Consider the following 12,375-nt stretch of genomic DNA (forward strand, 5'->3'; position numbering starts at 1 on the left):
ATTTTTTGGGTCCTGGCAGCAGGTGAAAGTGGAAAAAGAGGGAACAAGCAAGGAAACAAGGGTTTAAATATGTAAACCTGTGGAAACAAATATGTGATACATAAAGAGGGCTTGGAGAAAAAGGGAAAGGAAGGTGGGGGGAAACAACCAACATGTTTCTGAATAAGGAAATTCTGACCTTTCATGGTGGTGATTCTTTCCTCTGTTTCCTTCCAGGAGTGGAAAGTGGAAGCTCTCTGGGGAAAATTTAAAAATCGGGTTGCCTATATTGGCTATTGTTGACCCATTCAGTAATTTGTGTTCTTAAACTTCCCCCAATTCACCAGATGTCACATTGTGGCAACCACTGATTCAAGTGGCAAAAGGGTTTTGTTTTATGATAGTTAAGCCCTTATTGCATGCCAGTGCTCTGCACATAGTAAGTGCTCAATAAATATTATTGAATGAATGCCAGACACTGTACTAAGTGCTGGGGTAAATATAAGCATATCAGGTAGAACATGAGGTCACTGAGGCACAGAGAAGTGAAATGACTTGCCCAAGGTCACACAGCAGACAAGTGGCAGAGTCAGAATCAGAACCCAGGTCCTTCTGACTCCCAGCCTAAGACACGCTGCTTCACAGGCTGGTTTGGGGGAAATAACTGAAACATTCCACACAGGGTATGTTTCTACTCCTCCAACTTGCTTCTAGAACTAAACAATGTTATCAGTCTATTAGCATTTTATGGGGAAGGAATCCTTAACTGTCAAATATGTGATTACATGGATCTTTAAACACTTGAGTGAAAGGCAGTGCCATCCAGTGTAGAGCTATTTATATTAATGTTAGTCTCCTCCCCCCCCAACAGACTGTAAGCTCATCGGGGGCAGGGAATATGTCTGTTTATTGTTGTACTGTACTCTTCCAAGCGCTTAGTTCAGTGCTCAATATATACAGTTGACTGAGGAGAGTTGGATCTCGTAATGGCCAGTTCACATTCCTGTTGAGGCACTTTGTTTCCCTATTTTTCCATCCCATTCTAGCAGAATCATTTAATGAAAATGGAAAACCGACTATATATTGGTCTGATACTTATTCTGGACATAGGTGAACCACCACTGACTGAACTGAATGGCTTCCATCTTCCAAAAGGAAAAATAAAGTGAAAGAGAAAAGAAAGGAATGAACTAAAACCTGTAGTGATTTTTAAAATGGTTCCATGGGGACTGTTCTGTCTTCACCACAACCTCATGAGGGGGAGAAAAGGAAACTGAGACTGAGGCTTCAGAACAAATCAGTCCTGAATTACTCACTTTAGTAATTCAGATGTTTGGATACACAGCCTACCTCAGAGTTCTTTCCCACCCCAGAGGATTTCTTGCAAAATGAAATCCCAATCATTTCTTGCAAAGAACACTGCTCTCTAAAGAATTGCAATCTTGCTCTCAACAGATTACAAGACTAGAAGAAACCTGGACAGCATTGAGACACCAGTTCACCCAGATCGCTATCCTGTATGAAAAGCAGCTGAAACCCTTTAGCAAGACTTTACACGAAGGCAGAGGTAAGTGGAGCACATCTGGCTTCCACGTGACCATGACCACCCCCTCCTTAATTACTCCTTCCATCCTAGGCCACAGATTTGCCCTTCTCTGGAGAAGGGGAACATAAAACTGGAGCTGGATTAAAGGGAGGGAAGAGTCTTGTTTATCACATCACTGCTGTGAGAGGCTCCTTTGTTAACCGACCCAATAACGTGGAGAAGCAGCGTAGCTTAGTGGGAAGATCACGGGTGTGGGAGTCCGAAGAACCTGGGTTCTAGTCTCGGCTCCTCCACTTAATAATAATAATGGTATTTGTTAAGCGCTTACTATGTGCCAAGTACTGTTCTAAGCACTGGGGTAGGTACAAGGTAATAAGGTGGGATACAGCCCATCTCCTATGTGGGGCTCACAGTCTTAATCCCCATTTTACAGATGAGATAACTGAGGCCCAAAGAAGTGAAGTGCTTTGCCCAAAATCACACAGCAGACAAGCGGCAGAGCTGAGATTAGAACCCACATTCTCTGACACCCAAGCCCGTGCTCTTTCCACCAGGCCACAGTTGTCTGCTGTGTAATCTTGGGGAAGTCACTTCACTTCTCTGGGCTTCAGTTTCCTCATCTGTAAAATGGGGATTGAGACTGAGAGCCCTATCTAGGACATGGACTTTGTCCCATCTAATTACCTTGTATCTACCTCAGCGCTTAGAACAGTACTTGGAACATAATAAGCGCTTAACAAATGCCAAAATTATTATTATTACCCCAGCACTTAGTACGATACCTGCACATAGTAAGCACTTAAAAAAAACCCACCATAATATCATCATAATAATATAATAATATAAAAAGCATCATAAAACAGCAGGATGTTACTAACCCAGGACTCCGGCCGCTTTCTGGGGCTTGATCTCGGGTTCCCTTGTAGGGTCCCCCAAAGACTCGCCGTTGTTTGTTTTTCAGAGACCACCCATGGGGCACAAACCCCCGTGGCCGTCCCGCTGCTGATGCCCCTGGTTACGCTGATGGAGCGAGAGGCGGTCACCTTCGAAGGCATGGACATGTGGGAAAACAACGACCAGAGCTGTGAGCTCATGCTCAACCATCTAGCGGGCGGCCGCCTCATCGCCCAGGAGGCGGACGTGTACCGAGCCAATGCCGAGAGGATCCTGGAAGGTGGGTAGATGGACCCGGCCACGGGTGGGCGACACTCCCTGAAACCAAGCCCCCGTCCTCCCGGAGACAACTGGGGCTCCCCCTTCGGCAGGCCTTTGAAGGGGGCAGCGGGCCTGCTGGAAGAACTAGAATTTCAAAAGGCCCTTGTCGCAACTCCACCCAAAGACTGTTTAAGGAACAGTAAACATAAGAGCTGGGGAGAAAAAACACGTTCCAAGATAAGGGCAGGGAGAAATGTAATTAGTGGGATCCGTCCCTGAACTGGTGCTAAAACAGGTTTAATTGAACCGTTTCCTACTTGATCTTGGGAAGGGAGTGCACAGTGAGATCATTACATTTTCTTAGGCACTTCGGGGTATTAGAACAACAGACGGACAGGGACAAAAAGGAGAAATGGCATGGCCAAATGGAGGGCACAGACCTGAGAGTCAGAAGGACCTGGCTTCTAATTCTGGCTCCACCGCTTGTCTGCTGTGTGACCTGGGGCAAGTCACGTTAACTTCTCTGACCCTCAGTTACCTCATCTACAAAAGAGTAAGACTGTGAGCCCCATGTGGAAAGTGGACTGTGTCCCCCAGATTAGTTTGTATCATCCTTAGCATTTAATAGAAAGCTTGGCACATAGTAAATGCTTAACAAGTACCATTAAAAAAAAGTGAAATCATCAGACATTGGGACAACACATCTTTCTAATGAGCACTGTTTAGAGGGACTGGGAGTCAATTATAGATCTTATCAGCTCCCCTCTCCCTTGCTGATAAAATAATCCCAATCAGTACCACAGCTTTCAACTTTATAACCCCTAACAGGTAAAGGGAGTGTGACTCTATGTAAGTTTTAAAATAGAATTAAAACATTTCTGTATCTGAAACCTTTGAGCAGTATGTCCTTCCCAAGATGTGGGGTCCACAACAGAGGTAAAACACAGACAACTGTGTTTTATTTGCCCCACCCTCAACCCCACAGCACTTTTAAAAAATGGTATTAAGTAAGCGCTTTCTATGTGTCAGGCACTGTACTAAGTGCTGGGGTAGAGAAAAGATAATCAGGTTGGACACAGTTCCTGTCCCACCTAGGGCTCACAGTCTTTATTCCCATTTTATGGATGAGGTAACTGAGGCTCAGAGAAGAGAAGTGACTTGCCCAAGGTCATACCATAGATAAGTGGCAGAGCTGGGATCAGAACACAGGTCCTTCGGACTCTCAGGCCCATGCTCTATCCATTAGGCTATGCTGCTTATCTTTATATACTGTTCATTAATTATTTATATTAATGTCTGTGTCCCCTCCTAGATGTGAGCTTGTCTGGGCAGGGAACCTGTCTGCTGTCTGCTATTCCAAGCACTTAGTGCTGTAATAATAATAATGATGGTATTTAAGCGCTTACTATGTGCCAAGCACCTTTCTAAGCACTGAACATAGTAAGCACTCAGTAACTATCATTGATAATGCAGACAGCATCGGCCACTTATCAGCTGTGTGACTCTGGGCAAGTCATTTCACTTCTCTGTGCCTCACTTACCTCATCTATAAAATGGGGATGAAGACTGTGAGCCCCATGTGGGACAACCTCATTACCCTGTATCTACCCCAGCGCTTAGAATTAGTGCTTGTCATATAGTAAGCATTTAACAAATACTATTATTATTATTATTATTATTACAGTACTCTGCACACAGTAAGCGCTCAATAAATGAGATTGAATGAAAGGTACAAAATGGTGAAAGCTGTGCCCAGGATAGTTTACAGAATGGCAGTTCATCAAATCCCAGAAAGAGAGAGTGGGCACCGTGAGAAGGCAGGAGGTTCGAGGCAGATGGAGGCAAACGAGCACTAGAGCAATTATGCTGAGCATAAATGGAGTCCGTTACTACAGGAAACGGTGCAGGTTCTAAAAGGGTTTAGTGCAAACGCTGAGCCCAAGTGAAAGTCAACCTTGATGATGACTACAGTAACAGCCTGCAGCTACTAAAACAGATATTTTTAAATAAATGCTGCAGCTTTCCCCCCCATTCCTCCAAGCAGCTGAGCTTGCTATGCCTGTGGCTTGATTGAAAAGCATCAATAAATATATACTAGGTTTTCACATTTATCTTCCGTCAGTTACCTGCCCTGTGTTCATCTTAGATCCTATTTCCTTTTGCTGGGGTTGACATTTTCCAGTAGCAGATGAGTTATACTAAACAGGTCCTGGAAGAAACAATGTCAGAATTATAACAGCCAAAGTCTATTATTATTAATAATACCATCATTTTTGATAATATTAAAAATGATGATTGTGGCATTTAAGCCCTTACTATCTGCCAAGCATTAGGGTGGATACAAGATAATCACGTCCCACATGGGACTTGCAGTCTAAAGGAAGAACAAGTATTGAGACCTCATTTTGCAGATGAGAGAGCTGACGCACAGAGAAGTTAAGTGACTTGTCCAAGGTCACACTGAAGGTAAGTGGAGGAGCTGAGTTTAGAACCCAGGTCCTTTAGGTCCCAGGCCAGTGCTCTTCCCACTAGGCCACACTCCTTCTCTATCGACCTGATATTTTACAAACTAGACCTAGGAAGTCAGGAATCACACTCGCTGTGTTTTTGTTACCCATGACATCAAGTGCCTAAATCTGAACAAACTATCTTTAATGAGATCAGCCTAATCTCTCTCTGTAGGGCTTTTCTTCTGAATTCTCCTGAGCCGACTCATTCCCCCAAACCGATATATAGATGCAGTTGATTTAATCCCATTTAACGGGCGACAGTTTGGAGTCTATTATTTTTCCAAGTACACATTAAAGAAGGTACCTTGATATTTGAAATTTTTCTCATTAAGGTTTTGAGCCCAACGAGGAGATGAGTGAAATCTTCAAAACTGAATTTCAAATGAGATTGCTGTGGGGCAGCAAAGGAGCACAAGTCAATCAAGCAGAGCGATATGAGAAATTCAGTCAGATTTTAACGGCGCTCTCACGAAAACTGGAACCCCCTTCCACAAAGCGGAACGAGTTATGAAACCCCTTCGGAGAGCCTTAAATCAGCGCTCTTTCAAAATTATCGTTTGAGGTAGAAAATTAAGTGCTAATCCAGCAGTGTAAAAGCATTCATTGTCCACAGAATATTACAAAATGTAAATTGCACAATGCACAGTTATTTATGGAATGTTTAAAAATTACTACTGATGGTTAGGGAAGTGGTTATTTATTGCTCATGTAACGATTGTTAATGTTTCTTGATCAAATTTAATGGATTTTCTTACGTGGCAGATTGGGCTGATCTGAGTCTCTCAGATATAATTTACATTTAACTGCGTTTGATCGTTTAAAACATCTGAACAGCTTTATGCTACTTTGCATTGTTCCAGTAGTGTAAATAGAAGCAGAGGATCATAGGTAAGATATGTTTCAGAAGGGTATCAGTTGTATGATATTTCTTAAAATGAATACGAAAACTGTAAATAGACAAAAATAAAAGTATAGCTTTAAATGAGGTGTTTGAATTGAAGTCTCTTCATTCAATAGTATTTATTGAGCGCTTACTATGTGCAAAGCACTGTACTAAGCACTTGGAATGTACAAATCGGCAACAGATATTACGGTACATCTTGGTATACCACCTGGTCCCTCTCAGGGTGGCGACTGGAGAGTTTCCAGTAGTCTTCCAGTCCCAGCTACAGGAGGGAGGTCAAGCGGAGGCCTACCCGTTCCATTCCTAGTTTGGCCAGGGGCTAGCTAGTGGAAGGCCATGGGCTTCAAGTCAAAACTCACCAGTGCTGGGCAGCAGCGGCACGGGAGAGAGTGGAGACTCAAGTTTACTGCGCGGAAGAAGACAATGGTAAACCATTTCTGGATTTTTACCAAGAAAATTCTATGGATCCACTACCAGAATGATTGCAGATAGAGGTGGGGCGTTCTAGGAGAGACGCATCCATGGAGTCGCCGTGGGTCAGAGACCATCCAACAGCATAAGACAAGATATGATTCCACCTGGTCAGTGAATCATTCTAATAATAATAATTGTGGTATTTGTTAAATGCTTACTATGTTCCAAGCACTGTACTACTTGCCGGAGTGAATATAAACAAATAGGGATGGAAATAGTCTCTGTCCCACCTGGGGCTCTCAGTCTCAATCTCCATTTTCCAGATGAGGTAACTGAGGCCCAGAGTAGTGAAACGACTTGCCGAAGGTCACGCAGCAGACAAGGGGCAGAGTCAGGATTAGAACCCATGACCTTCTGACTCCCAGGCCCGTGCAGTATTCACTACACCATGCTGCTTCTATACACCAAGAGTTAGTTTTTCCATCAAACTTTCACTTGTGATCAGTGGGGTTGTAATATGGGGGATCCTTAGGGGTTCACACAGGCACAAAGAGTGCTTAGAACTCCTTATCACCATAACAAAAGGGAGGCTTATAGAAACACACAATGCCACATACCATTTGCATGGGTCATGGGTTCAAATCCTGAGTCTGCCACTTGTCAGCTGTGTGACTGTGGGCAAGTCACTTCACTTCTCTGGGCCTCACATCTGTAAAATGGGGGTTAAGACTGTGAGCCTCACATGGGACAACCTGATTACTCTGAATTTACCCCGGCGCTTAGAACAGTGCTCTGCACATAGTAAGTGCTTAACAAATACCAACATTAGTATTATTAGCCTCAAAAATCATGTCTGACCTGTATTGGATTACCTCCATGCAACCAGCAGCAGCATAGCCTAATGGCTACAGCAAGAACCTGGGAAGCAAAGGGACCTGGGGTCTAATCCAGGCTCTGCTACTTCTCTGCTGTGTGACCACGGGCAAGTCCAGTTGACTTCTCTGTGCCTCAGTCACCTCATCTGTAAAATGGGGCTCAAGACTGTGGGCCCCATGTGGGACATCTACTCCAGTCTTGCATCTAGTCCAGTACATAGTACAGGTATCTGACACAGAGTAAGTACTTAAATACCATTGGAAAAAAAATGGAGCTATCACTACAACCAGTGTATCAAAACACAGCTTCCAAACCATCAACAAGGCTATATATCAAGCTTTGGAAAGTAAAGAAGTCTGTAAGACATTCTTTTAACAGTCGTATGACGTAGCAGATTGAGCACGGGCCTGGGAGTCAGAAGGTCATGAGTTCTAATGCCAGCTCCACCACTCGTCCCTTGTTCAACCTTGAGCAAGTCACTTCACTTCTCTGGGCCTCAGTTAACCCATCTGTAAAAAGGGGATTAAGATTGTAAACCTCAAGAGGAACAGGGATTGCGTCCAACCCGATTTGCTTGTAACCACCCCAGCGCTTAGTACAGTGCTTGGCATATAATAAGTGCTTAACAAATGCCATAATTATTATTCTTAAAAGTCTAGGCATTGGCTCCTGCCTCTTTGCTGCCTGGCTCTCCTTTTCTTTTATTAATAATAATAATAATAACACCTACGGTACTTGTTAAGCATTTACTATGTGCCATGCACTGTTTTAAGCGCTGTGGTAGATTCAAATTAATCAGGTTGGACCAAGTCCCTGTCCCACTTGGGATTCACAGTTTAAGTAGGAGGGAGTTGGGTTTAATCCCCATTTTACAGTTGAGATAAGTGAGGCACAAAGAAGTGAAGTGACTTGCCCTAGGTCACACAGCAGACACGTGCTCTTCACATGGTCCCTGGGATGTGTCAATGATGACACAAGTTGCCTTGGTCTCTCCGCCTGGTGATTGATCCTTTTAACTCTTTGTTCAATCTGTAATGTTTGGGAGAGAAGTACATCAGGCCATAAGGGCTTGACTTTCCTTTGAATTTCCCTTTTCACTGTTCCCCTCATCTGAATAAAGGGTTCCATATTTACAACAGTCTCGGGCAGTAGCTTCAAAATGGATAGTAGGCAAACCCTCTCCCATGTCCGGCCTCTGGGCTGGAGCTACCTCCCCACCTTCAAAGCCTATCTTTTCCAAGGGGCCTTCCCCGATTAAACCTTCATTTCCTCTTCTCCCATTCCTTTCTACATCACCCTTGCACTTGGATTTGACCCTTTAATCACACACCACCCCCCTTTATAGAACACTTACATACACATCCATGGCTTATTTATAGTAATGTCCCTCTAAACTGTAAGGTCCTTGTGGGCAGGGAATGTGTCTACCCACTGTTATATTGCACTCTCCCAAGTGTTTAGTACAGTGCTCTTCACACAGCATCTGCAGAATCACTCCTAGACCCCTTAAAGGATTTAATCCTCTATTTCCTATAGGTCTGCCTACGAGGTGAGGCTGGCAATTTTCATACTCATCCAAGCCACTGTTTGAAGGTTAGCAAACCCCAGCAATGCTGGGTATCACTAATTAAGGATTTTTAGGCATCACCAAAGAAGCTTTATGGTTCTCCACATATTATCACGATGGACAAAATGGGATATTACAGTCTAGACTGTAGTGGATAGAACACAGGCCTGGGAGTCATGGGTTCTAATCCTCACTCTGCCACTTGTCTGCTCTGTGACCTTGGGCAAGTCACTTCACTTCTCTGTGCCTCCGTTACCTCATCTGTAAAATGGGATTGAGACTGTGAACCCCACATGGGATAGGGACCGTGTCCAAGCCATTGCTTTTGAATGCACCCCAGAGCTTAGTACAGTGCCTAGCACATGATAAGGGCTTAACAAACATTATTATTATTATTATGCCCATCTTCTGGGCTGTAACCTCGTTGTAGGCAGAGAATGTGATCTACTCTCCCAAGAACTTTGTATAGAGCTTTGCACACAGTAAGCGCTCAATAAATACAACTGAATGATTTATAGTGTTTGTTGAGGGCTTTGTGTCAAACACTGATCTAAGCACTAATCGGATCAGACCAAATCCCAGTCCCACTTGAGGTTCAGTCTAAGTAGGAGGGAGAACAGGTATTGAATCCCCTTTTTATACTTGAGGAAACTGAGGCACAGAGGAGTTAAGTGACTTGCCTAAGGTCACACAGTTGGCAAGTGACAGAGACGGGATTAGCACCGAGTTCCTCGGACTCCCTTTTCCACTGGGCCGCACTGTTATCTTGTTCAACCTACCGTCAAGGCCATCTCGAATTGAAGGCGCAGCAGGAAGCCGGAAGCCGAAGTCACAGTGTTCTTCATTTGATCCTCTGAGGAACTCTCCCATCTCAGCAAGCAGCAAACACCATCCAGGGCCTGGGACAGTAGTTTCGGAGCTCCTTCCTGGGTGCTGATGGGGCGGTGTTCACTGTGAGCCCCACGTGGACATGGACGGTGTCCAACCTGATTAGCTTCTATCTACTCCAGTGCTTAGTACAAGTAACTGGAACATAGTAAGTGCTTAACAAATACCTCTAAAAAAAATGGAGCTAGCAATACAACCAACGTATCAAAGCACAGCTTCCAAACCATCAAGAAGGCTAAATGTTCAGGAGGTAACACACAAGATGATGCGTTGTACTCTCCCAAGTGCTATTTGTTTAGCACTTACAATGGGCCAGGCACTCTTCTAAGCACTGGGGTAGACTCGAGATCATCAGGCTGGATACAGTCCGTGTCCCACAAGGGTTCACAGTCTTAATCTCCATTTGAGGGAGTAAGATGAGGGAACAGAGGCACAGAGAAGTGAAGTGACTTACCCAAGGTCACACACAGCTGACGAGTGGAGGAGTCGTTATTAGAATCCAGGTCCTTCTGACTCCGAGGCCCGGGCTCTACCAACTGGGCCACACTGCTCTAATAGAGTGCTCTGCATGCAGTAAACGTTCAACAGATACCATGGATTGATTAATATGCCAATAAAGAGTGGCTGTACTGAGTTCTCACAGCATTTCAGCATAAAGGAAAACAAGGTCATTTTTCAGTGTACACCTGGGGCACACTACATGGTTCCAAAGATTTTGCTCAGCAAAACAGTTGAATGCAGTCGTAGAATACTCCTCCTTCAGAACTCACAGTCCCAACATTCATCGTTGGGTAAAGGAGTAGAAAAGCAGTTCGGGGAGGCTTGCATGTCCTTGAGGAAACCAACAGATAGTTGAGGAGCAACAGAGCACTGGGCTTCATACCAGAGGATGGTGATCTTTGGATTTGAGAGAGACTTTGACCGGATTTATCAGCCTCCTTGCTGACCTCCCTGCCTCCCATCTCTCCCCACTCCAGTCTGTACTAAACTCTGCTGCCCAAATCATTTTTCTACAAAAGCATTCAGGCCATGTTTTCCCACTCCTCAAGAACCTCCAGTGGTTGACCACCCACCTCTGCATCAAACTCCTCACCATCAACTTTAAAGCAGTCGATCACCTTGCTACTCTCCGACTACAACCCGGCCCGCACGCTTCACTCCTCTAATTCCAACCTGGACCTCGTCTATCTCACCGCAGACCTCTCACCCATGTCCTACCTCTGTCCTGGAACGACCTTAGTCAAGTCACTTCACTTCTCTGTGGCCTCAGTTCCTTCATCCATAAAATGGGGATTAAGATTGTGATCAGCCCCATGTAGGAAAGGGACTTTGTAAAACCTTTTTAGCTTGTATCTATCTCCCAGGAACAGTAGAGTGCCTGCAACACAGTTAGTGCTTAACTACCATTAAAACATGGATTCGTTGATAATTGGGGGAGATGACCAGCTTCCTCGTCTCCAGTGACCATATTTGCCTGTGTCCCAATTGGGATAAGGGATGGAGCTTCTGAGGGACAAGATTAGTGGTCTGAGATTAAAGAGTAGAGAAAAGGGAAGGCTAGGGAGACAGAGAGAGGAAGAGAAGACGACGACAAGGAGAAGGAAAAGAGAAAGAAAAGGGAAATGAGAGGGGAGACAGCAATTGCACCCACATACCCCCAACTCAGACACAAAAAGACACACACACACACACACACACACACAGAGAGATTCATCAAGGAAGCCTTCCCTTGAGAACGTCAAGCAAGACATCCAACCCATTCCTCCGCCCTGGCTGTCCTCTGTCTCTGCTGCTGCTGCCCACGGGTCTATTCCCAGGGGATTTCTGGCACTGGGGGATGCTCGAAGCTGGGACCCCCAGAGTCCCACCTGGGACCACCACAACAGCCGGAGACACGCAGCACCCCCCGGAACAGGAATGGGGCATGGCTGCTGAGAAGACTGACTCCAGGAGGAACGGGCTCATCCCCGTCCTCCCCGTGTCGCCCAAGCTCGGCGGAAGGCACTTGCTGAGCCTTGCCTCAGGCAGCAGCCCCTGAAAGAGCCCAGTCCGGACGGATGGTTGCAGTCACGGCAGGCAGCAACTGCGACGGCTGCACACGTGCCCCCGAACCGACTCTCCTGAACCGGCCATGGAAGTTTCCAGGGGACGCGGGGTGCTGCTGTTACCACCGCTGAAGACCGCCAATACCATCGTCACCATGACCCGACGGCTTCTGCCCCATTGCCCCCGCCTGGATCCTCTCCAAGGCCTGTTGGGGCACGGATCTAAATGCCCTGAATTTGGACCTCTGGGTCATCTGATCTTCAATTCAGGAGCAGGCCCACAAGGACAAGGACGACAAACTGTCCAACGAAACATTCACCTTAACTACCTCCGTTCAGAAGGCCAGACCAATTAGCACTACATCCGGCCTCTTGGGGAAGGACATCTTCAGGGTGGGGCTCCATAGTAAGCAGCAACACCGCGGCTACTATTTAAAGCACCGTCCTAGGAGTCAGAAAGACCTGGGTTCTAATCCTGGCTCTGCCACTTG

The 12,375-nt window shown here is 45.5% G+C and overlaps 1 protein-coding gene across 4 annotated transcripts in view; it reads left to right on the forward strand.

The window, feature by feature from the left end:
- BCAR3 (BCAR3 adaptor protein, NSP family member) overlaps positions 1–6,176 on the forward strand; it is a 261,311-nt gene extending 255,135 nt beyond the window's left edge. For all 4 annotated transcript variants that reach the window (XM_029063375.2, XM_029063374.2, XM_029063373.2 and 1 more), the window contains 3 exons: positions 1,435–1,546; positions 2,487–2,699; positions 5,523–6,176. In XM_029063375.2, the coding sequence (XP_028919208.1) occupies positions 1,435–1,546; positions 2,487–2,699; positions 5,523–5,701 (504 nt within the window). In that variant the 3' untranslated portion in view covers positions 5,702–6,176. The remainder of the gene's footprint in view (positions 1–1,434; positions 1,547–2,486; positions 2,700–5,522) is intronic.
- The last annotated feature ends 6,199 nt before the right edge of the window (positions 6,177–12,375 follow it).

The sequence above is a fragment of the Ornithorhynchus anatinus genome, chromosome 4, assembly GCF_004115215.2.
Source record: "Ornithorhynchus anatinus isolate Pmale09 chromosome 4, mOrnAna1.pri.v4, whole genome shotgun sequence".
Lineage (NCBI taxonomy): Eukaryota > Metazoa > Chordata > Mammalia > Monotremata > Ornithorhynchidae > Ornithorhynchus > Ornithorhynchus anatinus.